Here is a 17,641-nt window from a genome sequence, read left to right on the forward strand (position 1 = left end):
ACCCGCGCTCGCCGGCTAGGAAGAGGAGTTGCTAGGCAAGAGTCAGCTGTGGTCCCCCCACCCCTCCGGCGTTAAAGCGCCTGAAATCTTAGGTGTTCACCTGCTGGACGCGCAGCAGCCTCGGCTCACGCCTTGGGGGCGGGATTTCCAGGAGTAGCCAATAGGGAGCTGGTTCTGGGCCGCAGGGTCCTGTCGTGCACAGGGTGCGGGCGGGGCTTCTGGGCCGGCCAATGGGAGCCGGCTCCGGGAGGGGGGCCGAGGAGCAGGGCCGTCAGCCTCCGGGCTCTGCGGCGCCTTCGTGCTCGGTGCGGCGGCTCAGCGCGCGCTGCGCGTTGGTGCCGTGTGTGGCGGCCGCGCGAGCCCCGCGAGGAGAGGCCGCCTGCGGAGAGGGCCGGGCCGCGGGGGACCGGGCCGGACAGCGCAGAGCCATGGCCGAGGCGGCTGCGGTTCCGGTAAGCGCGGCCCTCCGCGGGGACGCGGGGCCGAGTCCCGAAGCCCGGGAGGGCGTCCTGCGGCGGCACGGGAGGGAGGCGGACGAGCGCGCCCTCGGCCCCCGGGGGTCTGGGGGTCCCCTCCGCGCCGTGGGCCGTGTCAGACGAGAGCCACGGCATTTTGGTCCTCTTCCGAGCTGAGGCGGGAGCCCGGTCCGGGGCAGAGTCCCGCGTTCCCTCCCTCGTTCCCCGCCTCAGGGTGAGGGTTTGCAGACCTGAGCCCTGGTGCAGTCGGGATGGACCCCCCCCCCACACACACACACACAGTGCTCCCGAGCAACCCCTCCTGCCGCGAGAGGATCTGCACTCCAGGGGACTTTTGGTTAAGGGTACTTTAGGTGTGACCTAGACAGCCCCTGGCCGGTGTGGCTGAGCCCAGTGTGGAGGCTTTCTGTGTCTGCTTGCAATAGCTTTGCCATGGTTTTATTAGTTTCAGTTTTTGTGCTGGTACTGAGACTTGAACTCGGGGCCTGGACACGGTCCCTTTGCTTTTTTTGTGCAAGACTAGCACTCTGCCATTCGACCCACAGCTCCACTTTCAGCTTTTTGGTGGTTAATTGGAGGTAAGAGTCTTACAGACCTAGGCTGGCCTTGAATCCCCATCCTCAGATCTGAGCCTCCTGAGTAGTACTATAAGCAAGATCCACCAGTGCTCAGCTTTTGCAGTGGTTTTGGAGACATTTCTGAGTGCCAGTTTATGGCAAGGACATGAAGATGTCTGCCTCTAATCTGTGAAGACTGAATTTGTCTCCTTTCAGCAGCCCTTTGTTGTGTGTGTCAGAGGCCAGACTCCTGAATGGAGCTATTGAACTCCAATGGAAGAAAGGACAGGTGTCAGCTGACTAGTACATAATAGATGGTGGGAACTTTGCTGAGTCCTTTTTTTGGGGGTGGGGGAGGTCCTGGGGCTTGAACTCAGTGCCTGGGTGTTAACACTGAGCCTCTTTGTGCTCAAGGCTAGCACTCTATCACCTGAGCCACAGTGCCATTTCCAACTTTTTGAGTAGTTTATTGAAGAGTCACAGCTGGGCGCTGGTGGCTCACACCTCTAATCCTAGCTACTCTGGAGGCTGAGAATCTGAGAATCATAGTTCAAAGCCAGCCTGGGCAGGAAAGTCCATGAGACTCTTATCTCCAGTTCACCACCAGAAAGCTGGTAGTGGCGCAGTGGCTCAACTGGTAGAGTGCTTGCCTTGAGCTGTAAGAGCTCAGGGACAGCCCCAGGCCCAGAGTTCAAGCCCCACAACCAACCTAAATAAATAAATACATACATACATAAATAATGTCTCATGGACTTTCCTTCCAGGGCTGGCTTTGAACTGCGATTCTCAGATCTCAGCTTCCTTAGTAGCTAGGATTACAGGAGTGAGCCACCAGCGCCTGGCTTGGGAGGAGTCTTTGGAGAAACTTAATTGCATTAAATTAATCACAATCTTTGGCCAGACATTCTGGCCATTGGTGGGCCTTATCTTCCCCAGTCCTCCTTGATTGTTGTACTGTATGCTTTTTTGTGCGGTTAGGGAATTTTGTTCATACCATCACCTTAGGAAGTAGGAAAGCCATGATGTATAGAAGTGTGGATTAATGTCACATCGCACAGGATTCAGTGATAAGAAAGGCATTGAGTCACTGTCTGGTAAAAACTGAAATGGGAGTACTTCCATTCTATCTCAGTACTTTCATTATATCTCTGAGGCTTCCTAGACACTTTTTCTTTTCTTTTTTTTTGCTGGTCTTGGGGCTTGAACTCAGGACACCTGGGTGCTGTCTGTGAGCTTCTTTTGCTCAAAGCTAGCACTCTGCCACTTGAGCCACAGCTCCACTTCCTTGTTTGTTTGTTTGGTAGTTTATTGGAGATAAACTCATGGGCTTTTCTGCACAGGCAGGAAAGAAATCCTCATATCTCAGCTTCCTGAGTAGCTAGGATTACAGGTGTGAGCCACTGGCGCCTTGCTGGACTTTCTAATTTTATCATTTCTACTAGTATGCCAGTATACCATATATACACTGTCCACCTCCTGTTGGCAAGGTCTTCTTTGGAGTATTTCCTAGTTCTGCCTACTCTAGGGTGTTGGTTATCTATCTCTAGCCTCTGCTTCTTGGCTGCTAGGGCCTGACTTTCCAGTGTGGTGACTTCTCTGTGGGCTGTTTGATGTGGCCCCTGGGTAACAGGTAGGTGAGGAATTCACACACCAGGAGGTGACAAAGTGGAAAAACCTTAGAGATCAACCAAAACCAGAACCATAGGGCTTCACTCACCCATCTCAGCCTTGTACTGTAGGGGAGGTTATACTCTCAGGAAGCCCAAGTATGGACTGGATCCCTGGCAGACTTTCTGGACTCAGGTTTCTCACTTCCTGGTGGCGGCGGCGGCTGCTGCCAGGCTGTGTTCCCAGAGGAAGAAAAGTCAAATATCCGACTAACCTAATACAAGCAGGAGAGCTGGTATTCAAGTCCATTACATTCTACCTGCTTATGACGGAAGTGATTGCTTTTTCATTTTCTGTTACCTGGATCAGGGTTACAGGATTTAAAAAAAAAAATTATTTAGTTTTTGTCATGGGGCTTGAACTCTAGGCCTGGGTGTTGTCCCTCAGCTTGTCAGCTCGTCAGCTCAAGGTGAGTACTCTACACTTGAGCTACAGTGCCAGTTCTGGTTTTCTGGTAGTTTATTGGAGATAAGAGTCTCATAGACTTTCCTGTCCAGGCTTGCTTTGAACTGGGATCCCCAGATCTCAGCCTCCTGAGTAGTTAGGATTATAGGTATGAGCCACCAGCGCCTGGCTAAGGTTACAGATTTTCTTTACCTGAAGGATCCATGGAGACTAGAGTTTGATGTCTTTGTCCATCAGGACATTTGGAGCCTGATCAGTGAAGGATTTGGCATCTGAAAGAAGTCTCCCCCATTCCAGGGGAACCCTGATTTCCTGTGTCTGGGAATGGCTCTGGGCCCTCTCCTGGGATGACTTGTATCATGTCTGATTGCAGGAATGGCACGTGGGGACTGACCTCCACCGGGAGGCCCAAATCCAGTCTGCAGAGATCTCCCTTTTGGCCATCTTGGCTACTGTTCAGGCAGTGGAGAAGAAGATGGAGTCTCAGGCTGTCCACCTTCAAAGCCTGGAAGTACGAACAGGGGCAGCTGAGAAGAAGCTGGCCGACTGCGAGAAGACCGCCATGGAATTTGGGAACCAGCTGGAGGGCAAGTGGGCCGTGCTGGGGACCCTGCTGCAGGAGTACGGGCTGCTGCAGCGGCGCCTGGAAAACGTGGAGAACCTGCTGCGGAACAGGAACTTCTGGGTCCTGCGGCTGCCCCCGGGCAGCAAGGGCGAAGCCCCCAGGGTATTGAACTGACTCTAAGACCCTCTCAGGAAGAACGTGGGAGGCCCTTTGGCTGTTGAAGCCTGACCTTGGTCCCTAATACTAGTCATCAGTGGCCTTGAAGGGGCTTTAGAAATGTCAGGAGGATGCTGTGTCTGGCAAAGTATCTGCTTTGGCAAGTGGAGTGGGGTTGTTGGGAGGGAAACGGTTGTATGGCATATCTTGTTCTAGAATGATCTCTGAGAGTGAGGACTAGTACAAATATAGCTCACATGTAGAACAGAAGGTATGCGTGTACCTAGGAGAGTGGTGGGAACTCCAAGAGCTGTGGTCCTGTGTCCCCAGCCACTGGCTCTTGCTTGGCATTTGAAGCACATGTGGTAGACGGGAGCTGTCATATGCCCAGAGGTTGGGCCAGAGGTGTCCTCTGGTTTGGGAGAGGGGAGAGGAGACTGAGTTGATTCTGGCTTGTTCGCTGAAGTTGTAGTGACTTACTGAGGGTGCTGGGGACCTGTACTTCCAGGTTCCCGTGAATACTGAAGACATGGCTGGGTGCTTCTCCGAGCAGGAAGGCTGTCCAGAAGACTGGCAGAAGGAACTCTGCAAGCACGCGAAGGGGTGCCAGGATACGCTGGGATCCCTGGGTAAGAGGCCACCCCCCGGGACTTCTGGGCCTGATTTTATCCTTTTATCCACTTTGTTGGGATTTGGATCAGAAAGTACAACCACATTGAGATCGGTCCCCTGCCTTTGGACAGAGTGTCTGATAACCATTTTCAGGTCTTCCATAGTGAATGCAAAAAGGTTAAATGGCCCCTGCAGAATGAACACAGACTAGGATCTGCTCCTCACGCCTAGTCCTTTGTGTTTACTTCTCAGGCACAGGGCTCCCCAGTTTTATATTTTCACCCCAGGACTCTCAATCTCTTTTTTTTTTTTGTCGGCCGTGGGGCTTGAACTCTGGGCCTGGGCACTGTCCCTCAGCTCTTCAGCTCAAGGCGAGCGCTCTACCACTTGAGCTACAGCGCCACTTCCGGTTTTCTGGTGGTTTATTGGAGATAGGAGTCTCACAGTCTCTCCTGCCCGGGCTGGCTTTGAACCGCGATCCTCAGATCTCAGCCTTCTGAGTAGCTAGGATTACAGGCGTGAGCCACCAGCGCCCGGCTCTCAATCTCTTTACTGTGCACCCTGGAGATTCTCAACTCCTGCTGAATGTGAGCATGCATTTAATGTTTAGGACCAAGCGTAGACATTAGATTTCTCAGGCAGGTGAGTGCAGGCATGTGTGAGACTTGATGAGAGCTAGGGACTTGTAGCTGCACCCACACTCTGCTAACCTGTGTGTATACCTGAAGTCCCTCGCTGCTCTGGGCAGTTAGCTGTTTGCCTGTTCTTTCGTCTTATTGGGGGAAGAGAGGACCTCCAGTGAGGCTTGGGTGTCTCACTTTTCCTCCAGGAGAATTCTTTTTTGAAGAAGAGAGTGCGGACATGCTACAGGGATGCCGGGTGAGGGAGGCTGTCCAGCTTGGGGGCAGGAGTGAGCATGAGGAGGGAAGGCAGCAAGAGGTCCAAGAGCTGAGTGCCATGTATAACTGAGTCCTCTTCCTCAGGGTCACACGAGGTAGCTAGGCTAGGTGAGTTTGGACTTCTGTTTATGTGGGTGGCAGGACGGATGCCCTTCTTCCTATCCTTGTCTCTTGCTGTATTGGCTTGGCTAGGGAGAGGTTTCACTTCACTCCACTAGGTGTCCTCTACCGTTTGCCACACACTGCTGGAATGGCAGTGAGGGGTGGGTGGGTCCTGTGCTAGGCCTGCAGAGGAGAGCCCTGTCACCGTTCCCTTCCTCCCCACAGACCACGCCACTGCCAAGCTGGAGTGTCCAAGTGCACTGGACGGGGGAGATGAGGTGGGCAGCCTTGGCCTGCCTGGGGCAAAAGGGGTGAAAGCGTGGGCATGCAGAGTCCCCCGTGCCTGTGGCCCTGGGCCTCTCAGCTTCACCTGATAGGTCACCTGGTGTCAGGAATCCTGCCTGGAGACACGGGCAGAGGTAGGGGATGTACACTGCTGGACGTTACGGCCAGCTGACCACCTGGACAGACCAGGTGCTGTGCTGCTGTCCCGTGTGTCTCCCGCCTGGGATGCGGAACATCCAGCCCACATGCTCTACAAGGCCCTGAAAGTCATTTGACATGACAGGGTAGACTTCAGTGCTTCTCATCAGCTGCCTCAGCCTATCTGCTTGTATCAGCAATTTCATATAACTGGTAATGATGTGAAACATACCAGATGGAGCTGGGTGCAGTAGCTTACCCCTGTAATCCTAGTTATTCAGGGGACCGAGATCTGAGGATTGCAGTTCAGAGCTAGCCTGGGAAAGAAAATCTGTGAGAGTCTTTATATCCAGTTAACTATCAAAGAACTGGAAGTGGAGCTGTGGCTCAATTGCTAGAGCATTCTCTTTGAGCCAAAAATCTCAGGGAGGGGGGCAGGGGAGGAATGGGAAGGGATGGGAAGGGGAAACAAAGGAGGAGGCAACAATGCTTGATAAGAAATGTACTCATTATCTTTCCCATGTAATTGTAACCCCTCTGTACAGTATTTTCACACAAAAAAAAAAAAAAAAAAAAAAAGCTCAGGGACAGCACCCAGGCTCTGAGTTACGGCCTGAGACCAGCACCAAACATAAGAAAAGCTGGAAGTGGAGGAGGGGCTCAAGTGATAGAGCGCTTGTTTGGAGGCCGCACCGCTCCCAGGCAGATGCAGAATGGGCTGAGCCAGTGTACCCCTTAGGTTCCACAGCTCCCCTTGGGGCTGGGGCATGCCTGGGGGTGGGTCCTCAGAGGATTTGAGGCTGCCTGCACCCCCGGTTGTCCCCCGGTTGTCCCTTCTGCCCTGGCCCTCACTGTCTGTGTCCTGCCCTCCTGGGTTTTCTACCTTCATCCACAGGGCTTCCCCCTGCCTCTCTCCCTCCCCCCCCTCATCCCAGGCCTAGTCCTTGCTCCAAGGAGCTGCCTCCATACTCTGCCACAAACCAGCAGACTAGATTGTGTGTGCAAGCCTGCTTTATTTACTAGAAGTTTCCCCAATGGAGCACCAACTGCCAAAAGTCTGGGAAAGGCATGAGCGGGTCCTCATTCAGTCTGAGCATTGCAGTCCACAGGTTCAGAAGTTTTGCATGCCATCACACTGACCAGCGGCTAACCTTTGAGAGCATTTGTCACTGTAGGAATGTGTGTGTGTGTGTGTATATCTATCTATCTATCTATCTATCTATCTATCTATCTATCTATCTATCTATCTATCTATGTTGTATGGTGCTGAGGACTATACTCAGGGCCTTATATTTGCTAAGTAAGGCAAGCATTCTTCCATTGAGCAAAATCCCCAACCCCTAGAAGTATATTTTTTAATGAATTATACAAATGCATTCATACATAAATACTTTCTCACTAAGCAGTGCAGAGGTTGTATGAAGTGAAAGAGTTTCAACTGACCTCCTGCCCAGGCCAAACTTCCCCTCCCCCTCCTACCCCCCTCACAGTTTAGCTGCTATGATCATTCTGGCAGTAACCTATTAGATTTCCCCCCCCCCCATGCATTTACATAAATATGCACTGTAGAAAAATACAAAGTTTTGGGCTGGGAAGGTGGCTCAGTGGTAGAGCGCTTGCCTTGCATGCATGAGGCCCTGGGTTCGATTCCTCAGCACCACATAAGCAAAAAGAAAAAAGCCGGAAGTGGCGTTGTGGCTCAAGTGGTAGAGTGCTAGCCTTGAGCTGAAGAGCTGAGGGATAGCGCCCAAGCCCAGAGTTCAGGCCCCATGAATGGACCCAAAAAAAACAAAACAAAACAAACGAAAAATACAAGGTTTTAAAATACTATGCTGGGCACTGCTGGCTCATGCCTGTAATCCTAGCTACTTAGGAGGCTGAATTTTTTTTGGTCAGCTGTGGAACTTGGTGCTGAGTGCTGTCCCCCAGCTCTTCAGCTCAAGGCAAGCGCTCTACCACTTGAGCCACAGCGCCACTTCTAGTTTTCTGGTGGTAATTGGAGATAAGAGTCTCACAGACTTTCTTGCCCCTGTTGGCTTTGAACCATGATTCTCAGATCTCAGCCTCCTGAGTAGCTAGGATTCCAGCACCTGGTATATCTCCAATTTACCACCAAGAAAGCCAGAGGTGGACCTGTGGTTCAAGTAGTAGAGTAGTAGGTTATAGTAGTAGAGTAGTAGGTTAGTAGTAGTAAGTAGCCTTGAGCAAAAAGCTAAGAGACAGTGTCTAGTCTCTGAGTTTAAGCCTCAGTACTGAAATACACTCACACACACACATACACAAGATGAGAAAATAATATAAAAACCCAGTCCTGTACTATGTACTGTCTGTAGCTTGTTTTCTCTCAACAGTGTGTCTTAAAGATCTTTTACTTTAGTAAATTTCTGTTGACATCTTTGTCTGAAACTTGAACTGTCAAAACCTAAGAGCTTGACTTTCAGGACTCTGGTTAATAGTGGAGCCAGCCAGCCTAGTGTGTGGCAGGCAGTCCAGTGTGTTCTCCACGTGACTGGATCAGTACCTTGGGAAGTTCTCCATTCTTTCACTCACCTATTCATTCAACAAAAAGTGTGCCTATCCTGTGTCAAGTCAGGTCGGGAAGGTGGAGCAATTGTAATAATAATATCAATTACTAATAATAATTGTTATTATTATTTTGGTTGTAGTGGGAATTGAACTGAGAGTGTAACCCAACCCCTTTTGCCTTCCTTTATTTGTTTATTTATGCATACCTATTTAAACTGAAGACCTCACACTTATTCTGTCAGTTTACTTGCTTAGCTTGTATACTTCACCATTTGAGCCTGGTTTTTTGCTAGTTACTTTGGAGATGAGGTCTAATGGACTGTTCTGCCCAGAGTGAGCTTTGTACTGAGATCCTGAGTAGGATTACAAGTGTGAGCCACCATATCTGGCAGCCACTCCTTTTGTAATAGGGGCCTTAGAGACTGGCACAGATTGGTGAGGTAACTTGGCTCTTGGAAAACCACTACCTCAGGGTCCTGTGTTACACAGGCTGCTGAATGAGATCAAACAGTAGAGCAGTAGCTTAATGGAGCGTCTCAGTTTCTCTAACAGGGCTTGTTGGGCAGGGTGCTCCGGACCTGGTCCTTCTGACTTGTTGCTCTGCTTTTGTAGGCTATGGCATTGCTGCCACAGTTCAAGGTGACTCACTCCCATGTCAGAACCATGAAGGAAGAAGCAGGAGGGGAGAGAAGGAATACTCTTCTCTAAGGACAAAACATTTTGTTCTAGTTAGTAAACACATGTTTAGTATCTAGGTGCTTTGTAAATACTGATCGGTCCGACTTTATCATAGCCTTTTTGTCTCCTCACGTTATAGATGAAGAAACTCAGGTGCAGAGAGACTAGGTAAATTTTCAGCCATGCAGCCAGCATTCTTCATGTGCCATTGGTCATCTGCTGGCCAGGAGGTCCGGAAACCTGCTTTTTTATTTTGTTTTGTTTTTGTTGGTCGTGGGGGCTGAACTCGGCCTGAATGCCGTTCCTCAGCTCTTCAGCTCAAAGCTAGCATTCTACCATTTTAGCCAGTCCCACTTCTGGATGTTTCTGCTTAGGTGGTACTGAGGAATCGAACCCAGGCCCTCGTGCATGCCAGGCAAGCACTCTACCACTGAGCCACCTTCCTAGCCCCGAAACCTGGTTTTTGTTTTGGGGCTAGGGGTTCCACAGACTGTCAAACACTAGGTGCTCTAGTACTGCAAAAGGGAGGGGGGGGAAAGGCTCTTGGTGCCTGGTCACCGCCCCCTACCATGCTACAGGGTCTGCTCTGCCTTTGCTGGGACACGGTTCTGCTGGGAGTGCTTTGTGATTGATGCCCTGAGGGCTTCCTTGTCTCCCCCTTAGAAACTGGTCAGCTGGGGCCCCCTGCAGCAGTGTTACCCTGGATCAAGCAAGAGCAAGAGGCATGTGGGAGGGACTTGCAGGCGAAGGCTACTACACCCTTGAGCTCAGGTAAGCCTCTGTGGGCAGGGCTGCAGTCCTGTGTCTTGGAAACATAAAACACCCCCCTCCCCCAGGGGTCTCTGAGACCCTTAGCAGGGCTTTCTCCTGTATGCGTTTCCCAGAGGGAGCAGCAACAAGGAGGTGACCTGTTAACTTTGTTCTCTGTGGCCTCGTGGGTTTGCTGGGGGGGAGGATGGGCGCTTCCCATACAGTTGCATGAAACTATTGTCTTATTCTTGATATGGTTTGCTGGCTTTATTTTATGAACGTTAGCCAGCATGGTGCTAGGCACTACAGGCCTCATATAGGGTATGGGGTCTCCTACCCTCCTAAGGAGTTTACAGTTAGGCGGGAACACAGGCAGACAGTGTCACATTAGAAGAGGAAAGATCTAAGTCTATGGCCAGAGAAGCTGATGGAAGTTTTGACAGGGCCCTAGGAAAAAGCGTGTGTACTTTCAGTGTAGATAAGGGGAAGGCCTGTAGGTAAGCTATGTGTGCCACAGACAGTTGGGGGGAAGGGAGGATTGGAAAAGCACTGTCTTGCTGGTCTTGGGCAGGCCCCAGGGGGGCTTTGGAGCAGGGGCAGAGAGGAGGTCAGGGGACGCTTGCAGGGAGGCTCATCGCAGGGGTGTCAGGGTGTTTGGATGGCATTACATAGACAGGACAAGACCTTGGCAGGGGAAACCAAGTAGGCCGGGTCAGAGCAGGTTGGCCCTTGGTGACGAGCTCCCCCAGGCCCATACTGCAGATACCAGGAGAGCAAAGGGCCTGGTAGCCTGGCCCGGAGGCCTGGGACACGGGACTCACTGGATGTGTCCCCTCCAAGCAGAGACCTGGCTGGCCAGCAAAGAGAAGAGGAGCCTGGAGGGAGAGTCTGAGGGCCTGGAGTCTGCCTGGGCAGCGGAAGGGGGGCTGGACCAGGAGGACTTGGAAGGCAGCGCCTTTAGAGATCCATTTCCCATCCCCGGGGAGAAGGAGACGGCCTCCCTCCCTCCAGGCAGCCAGATGCAGGCCTTGCCGGTGGCCCAGGGCCTGGAGCGGCGTCCGTCCTGCACCGAGAGCAGTGCGAACTCGAGGGGCTGGGAGCTCAGTGGGCCGCACGATGGGGCGCACGGTGGGGTGCACGGGCGCGCGGCCTGCGCCCAGCCTCCCGAGGGCGTGGCCGGCGAGCTGCGCACGCGCCAGGCGCCGCGGGCCTACACCTGCACCCAGTGCGGCAAGAGCTTCGTCCACCAGTCCACGCTCACCACGCACTACCGCACGCACACCGGGGAGAAGCCCTACGAGTGCTCTGAGTGCGGGAAGCGCTTCGGCCGCCTGTCCACGCTGCTGGAGCACCGGCGCACGCACACGGGCGAGCGGCCCTTCCCGTGCGCGCAGTGCGGCCGGCGCTTCGGCCGCCTGTCCACGCTCGTGGAGCACCGGCGCACACACACGGGCGAGAAGCCCTTCCCGTGCGCGCAGTGCGACAAGCGCTTCACACGCCTGGCCAACCTGACGGTGCACCAGAGTGTGCACGCCGGCGAGCGCGCCTTCCAGTGCGCGCAGTGCGGCGCCTGCTTCGCGCACAAGCCCAGCTTCCTGCGGCACCTGCGCGGCCACTCGCAGGAGAAGCGCTTCGCCTGCGGCCAGTGCGGCAAGAGCTTCACCTGCCGCTCGTGGCTCGCGCGCCACCAGGGCAGCCATGCCGGCCGCGCGGCCGCTGCCTGCGTGGCTTGCGAGAAGGGCGCCCCCGGCCCCGAGCCCGCGGCCCTCCTCGCCGACGCTGCGTGGGGACGACCCCCCGGTGGCCCTCCCGCCCCACCCGGGGGCGGGACCCAGGCCCCCAGGGCGCAGGACCACCGCGCGCCCCCCGGCGACGGCCAGCCCGAAGGCCCGGACCAGCCAGGCCCTGGGCGGTCACTGCACTGTTTTCTCTCTCGGGTGAAGATGGAGAACGCGGGGTAGCACCCCGAGAGCGCTCAAAAGGGGTGAGGACGCAGGGCCATTGGTTCCCCTTGAATTCAAGCCGCCCCTCCTGTGAGGACTGCCTAAGGCAAGTCAGAGTGCCCGGTCCAGCCCTCTGCGCCTCCTAGGGGAGGCTGTTCTCAGAAGGACAAAATGCCCAGGGCCACCTTGCCGCACCGGAGACCGGGTCAAGGCACCCTGGAGGAAGGGGAAGAAATAAGAAGGGGAGACTTGATTCTGTCTCTGTCCATCAAGAGACACCTGTGAAGATGTCCGGAGTGTTTTTGTCGGTCATGGGGCTTGAACTCAGGGCTGAGTTCTGAGAACTGAGCGCTGTCCCTGAGCCCTTTTGCTCAAGGCTAGTGCTCTGCCACTTTGAGCCACAGCACCACTTCTTTTTTTTTTTGGTCCAGTTGTGGGATCTGAACTCTGGGCCTCAGCTCTTCAGTCAAGGCTAGTGCCCTACCACTTGAGCCACAGCATCACTTCCGGCTTTTTTCTTTTTGCTTATGTGGTGCTGAGGAATCGAACCCAGGGCCTCAGGCATGCAAGGCAAGCGCTCTACCACTGAGCCACCTTCCCAGCCCCCACAGCATCACTTCTGGTTTTCTGATCGTTAATTGGAGATGAATCTCAGACTTTATTCCCCAGGTTGGCTTCTAACTGCAGTCATCGGATCTCAGCTTCCTAAGTAGCTAGGATTACAGGCGTGAGCCACTAGCATCTGGCTTGGAGTTGATTTTTATTAGCAGACTCAGTGCTTTGAGAGCAAACTTGTTCACCTCTAGCTATGCCTGTGGCTTCCAGCATGCTAATACGTAGAATCTGACGTGGCCTCTGATCGTGCCTCCCTGTAATCACCAAGCCCATGTGCCCCTTAGGTACACAGCCTTAGTGACTTGTGACAGCTTCATGGAAACTCCGATTCCCCCCCTTCCCATTCATCAGGAGCCGGAAAAGACAGTTTTGTGGGCACTTGGTCCTAGAGAGTCTGGCCTGACTGACCCAGCATGCAAGAGCAGCCACCATGTTCCCTATGAGCCACTGTCTTGTTAGCGAAACACTTGCTTTGAGTTGTGGATGGGGGAGGCAGGCAAAGAGTCCACCCTGAGGCCTCAGCCAAAGCTGGCCATTGGAGGCAGAGACAAAACCAAAACCTGCAAGAGGTGATCTCCCTCCAGCAGTGGCACCTGGGGACACTCAGAAACATGAGTCAGGGTGTGAGCAGTGTCACAGGCATGCTGAACATGGAGGGGAAGGAAGTGTGTGTTGCGCCCCAGCAGTTGGAGAGTCCCCTTGGATCCTTAGTGGCCCCTGTCACCCTCTCAGTAGTTGAAGCTAGCTGGGCTGTTGATCTGAAAGTTTGAACTCCTGCTGTTTTGATAAACTCGGGCGCTCCTTTAGCTACCAGATGCGCTCTAAGACCCCGTAGGTTTCACAGCCCCAGGTACTGTCGTCTCATGTCTTACACCGGTACTCGGAGCCGACGCCTGTGTGCTCAGCGGCCCGCTGCAGTGCCTGGCGCTGTTCCTGCCATTCCTTCACTTTGGAGGGCGCGGGTGCAGATGTGGTGAGCTGGGCTGGGCTCAGGGCAAGTGCGATGGCTCCTCACAGCACCACCTGCGCTTCCAGATCTGCTACCTAGAGTTAATTTTCTTGAACTCTGTAATTTGCCATAGTTGCTTGAAACGTGTAAATAAGAAAGTATTTGTGAAAAATTGTAAACTCCTCCCTGTTGCAGACTGTCCGTGTTTCAGTGCATTCGATCTGGATTCTGAATTACAGTTATTTTCAGCTGAGTTTGCAGCCCAGGACAGGGCCCAACGGAAAGTGGGGTCTGGCTGTGCGTGGGGCGGGGCTGCCGGTGCTGGCAGGCAGCGGCCTCCACCTCTGCACTGTGAGCAACCTCGAGAAATTACCTGTGTTTAGGGACTGAGTGAATAAAAAACAGTTTTCATGAGTGGTGCCTTGCCCAGTTTCAGTGTCGTTGATATCATCAAGCCAGTTTCACCAGTGCTTCTCTGCCACTTCTCGTTTTGAATGCTCATTTTTCATATATTAACTGTCTCACCAAGTCTAGGACCCTCTGATTGTGAGACGCCTTTGTTACCTGCTTTCATCGCAGCCGTCTCATCAGGACTGCTTTCAACGCTGGGCGTGAAATGCTTCCCAGCTTAAGACATGGTCCCCAGCGGGAAAAGTACACAAGTGGCAGGTGTCCTTTTAATAAATGACAATTGCATAGGTGACCTACATGTAGCTAATTGCTACTTGTTCTTGACAGTTGGGTCAAATGGTTCATTTTTAGGGAAAAGAAGTGTGTGTGTGTGTGTGTGTGTGTGAATTGTGGGCCTTGAACTCAGGGCCTAGGTGCTGCCCCTCATCTTTTTCTCTTAAGGCTTACACTCTACCACTTTAGCTTCTTTTCTGGCTTCTTGCTGGTTAGAGATAAGAGTCTCAGCCTCCTGAGTAGCGAGGATTATAGGCATGAGCCACTGGTACCCAGCCAAGGAAGGCCTAAGAGGTGAAGCCAGAACAGCATTGGGTCTTGTGAAGATGGGGTAGCAATAATTGAGCCCCAGGATGCTCTTGAATGTGCCCTGGCTTCAGTTATTTGGAATCTGGTTATTTCTGGGCACCAAGCGGTTCAGCTCTAGCAGCAGCTCCAGCCATCACTCCCAGGCCACGGTGGCCTTCATCCAGGGTGCCTGTTCCTCACCCGCAGAGTCCCCTTGGGCCTCCAGGAATAAAGATGACTGGCTCTCTGGCCTCTTAGTAAATGTATTCTAACATTTTGTTGAGGACTGGCCTGTGTTTTCAAGTTGAGAATAAAGTGGTAACAGCTAATGTGCTAGTTGAGATGGGGCATCTGGAGGAGGTAAGCAGTCTTTGTGAGGGCCTTAGGGTAGGGTGGGGTGGTGACCACACCCCTCCCCCCACCCCTCCATGCTCTAGAAGGCCTTGAACTCAGTGCCTGGGTGCGGTCTTGGAGCTTTTTTGCTCCAAGTTGGTGTTTTACCACTTGAGCACAAGTCCACTTCCAGCTTTTTGGAGGTTCATTGGAGCTGAGAGTCTCAGGGAGTTTCCTGCCCAGGCTGGCTTCGATTGGGATCCTCAGATCTCAGCCTCCTGAGTAGCCAGGAGTACAGGCTGGTGTCTGGCTTCCTATGGTGCCCCTAGAAAGAGGCAGCACAGCTCTACCCCAGGAGGACCTGGCAAGGTGCTGGCAGCGTGCAGGGCAGGAAGAGGATCCAGCTGTGCTCAGACTTCAGCCTCCCAAACTGTGAGTGTGAAGCCACAGCTGGAATCGCATGAAAACCTGTGCAGACTGCACCGTCCTCAAAAGGTTTCCGATCTTAATTTCTTTGTTCCTGTGCCTTGCTAGAATGTGCGTGTCTGTGTCTATACTGGGGCTTCAATTCAAGGTCTTCAGGTTGTTTCTCAGCTGTTTTTGCTCAAAGCTGGCACTCTACCACTTGAGCCATCCCTCTGCTTCAGGGTTGGTTTTTTTTTTTGTGGTTTATTGGAGATGAGTCTCACAGGGCTGGGAATGTGGCTCAGTGGTAGAGTGCTTGCCTAGCATACATAAAACCCTGGGTTTGACTCCTCAGTATCGTAGAAAAAGCCAGAAATGGCTCATGGAGGAGTGCTAGCCTCGAGCAAAAGAAGCTCAGGGACAGCGCCCAGGCCTTGTGTTCAAGCCCCAGGACTGGCAAAAAAAAAAGAAGTCAAACTTTGTTGCCCAGGCTGGCTTTGACTTGCGATCCTCAGATGTCACCTTCCTAGCTAGGATCCCTCCGTGCTCGCCGCCCCCCCCCCCCCCCCCCCAGCCAGATGAGGCCTCACTATGTTGTCCAGGCTGGTCTGAAATTCCTGGGCTCAACGGTCCACCCACCTCTGCCTCCTGAGTGCGGGGCACTTCACTTCACACCCTGCCACAGCTTAAATGTTTATTTCTTGGAAATGGAGTCCCAGATGTAGCGTGACTGAGTCAGTGTGGTAAAGACAGATTGCCAAATTGCTTTCCAGAGGGGTGTAGAGGACTGAGGATATGGGGAGCACACAGCCTTGCTGTCTTGCTACGTCAGTGCTAGCTAACGAGCGAAAACGACAACATGGAAAGCCGTGACACAAGCAGTAACTCTCCATCTGGAGAGGGGTCCAAAGAGGAGTCCTATGTTTTAGTAACAGCCTCTCTCTCTCTCCTGTCTTTCTCCTTCTCTTCCTCCCTCTTTCTCTTCCTCCCCCCTCCCCTTCTCCTCTTTCCCCCTCCCTTTCCCTCTCTCTCTCACCCTCTCTCCCTCTTTCTGTGGTCTTACTGTGTTGTCCTGGCTGGTCTTGAACTCCTGGGCTCAACTAAATTCCCCACCTAAGGCTCCCAAGGAGCTGGGAGCACAGGCGTGTGCCCTCATGACTGGCTCAGCACCTGACAGGAGAGAATTCTGATAGCGTTGGAGCTCCTGGCAGTCAGCTGCTTCTCTGCTATTTCTATTACTGTAGCCTAAAAAGATACATTTATTTTGCATGAGATGAAATTAAATGTCTGCTGCTCACAGCCAAAGTCAGCAGAAGCTGATTCTAAAGGTAAACGGGTATTAGTGAAAAGCACAGTGGCAACTGGAGAAACCGCTCAGCGGCGGTGCAGTCTGTCTTTGGGGAGACGGCAGTATTTGAGGGCAAAGGTGGTAACAATAAGGAAACAATGGGAAAGTGTAGGAGCTTGAGAAATGGATGCTGAGTAAACAGAATCCACAGCTGTCCACAAGAGGGAGCGAGATGACCGGAAGGAAACAAAGCTTCGGTCCAGTGATTTGTGAGTTGGAGGATGCAACAGGAAAAAGAGATGAGAAGTGTTTCCATCATCATGTGATGCCAAACCTGGGCTGAGCATGCGCCTTCCTCATAATCCACCCCACCTGCAGGCCAGTGTTTCCCTGCCCCTGCAGCTTTTGCGGACTTCTCTCCTGCTCCCCATGCTGCTGGAAGATGCACCAGGAAAATAGTTTCTGGCTGGGCGCCAGTGGCTCCTGCCTGCAACCCTCGCTATCCAGGAGGCTGAGATCTGGGATTGCACTTGGAGGTGGACAACTCCATGAAACTCTTATTGCCAATTAACCTGATAAAAGGCCCAACTCTGAGGCGTGGCTCAAGTTTAGTGTACCAGCATTGAACAATAAAGCCAAGCATAAGCAAGAGACCCTGAGGTCAACCCTGCATACACACACACACACACACACACACACACACACACACACCAACTGCCGTAGATTTTGGATTTTGTCTCCACCTGGAATGCTGGACAGCAGAACTGTTGCTACCAATGCCCTCAGAGAAGACACTGGGGTTGCACTGGTTTTCTCCAGTGATCCAGGCACTGAACCACAAGGGTGGTGGTCAGTAGCCAGCCAGCATCCTCCTGGAGGGGACTAGAGAATGTCTCTAAGTGAGTAAAACTTGATTCATCATCAACTCAGCTGAAGGAGGAAAAGATGTCCTCCAAAGGGGGCACCTGGATTTGAACCAGGGACCTCTTGATCTGCAGTCAAATGCTCTACCCCTGAGCTATACCCCCTTTTACTAAGGAAAATAGGTAATTAATACTGTATGTCCGCTCTCATACATATAGCTGCTCATTCTGACTCTGCAGAAAGCAGCTGGTCCTGTTTAACTAGGTGTCACAACCAGCCTCATTTAACGAGATGCCACTGCTAATGGACACCAGCATGGAAGGTCAGCCTTTGAGACAACAAAATCTGTTCCTGCACACACGCCGAAGATGAGACTCCGGAGATGCCTCTCTGCGTTCCTTTTCTTTCTTACCTCCTCTTCCACTTCCTCCTTTTTTGAGACAGGGTCTGCTAAT

General features: G+C 52.8%; 1 protein-coding gene and 1 non-coding gene across 2 annotated transcripts; one reads left to right on the forward strand and one right to left on the reverse strand.

The window, feature by feature from the left end:
• Positions 1–343: 343 nt before the first annotated feature.
• Positions 344–11,778, forward strand: LOC122105848 (zinc finger protein 282-like). Its single transcript, XM_042677102.1, has 5 exons — positions 344–452; positions 3,480–3,833; positions 4,336–4,456; positions 9,731–9,838; positions 10,661–11,778. The coding sequence occupies exons 1-5, from the start codon at positions 429–431 to the stop codon at positions 11,776–11,778; spliced, it is 1,725 nt and encodes a 574-aa protein (XP_042533036.1). The 5' UTR covers positions 344–428.
• A 5,500-nt stretch (positions 11,779–17,278) lies between these two features.
• Positions 17,279–17,350, reverse strand: Trnac-gca. The gene has a single exon. It is a non-coding gene; the product is annotated as a tRNA-Cys (tRNA).
• Positions 17,351–17,641: the final 291 nt, after the last annotated feature.

Source organism: Dipodomys spectabilis, unplaced genomic scaffold (genome assembly GCF_019054845.1).
Source record: "Dipodomys spectabilis isolate Male_0828 unplaced genomic scaffold, ASM1905484v1 ptg000034l, whole genome shotgun sequence".
NCBI classification, from domain to species: domain Eukaryota; kingdom Metazoa; phylum Chordata; class Mammalia; order Rodentia; family Heteromyidae; genus Dipodomys; species Dipodomys spectabilis.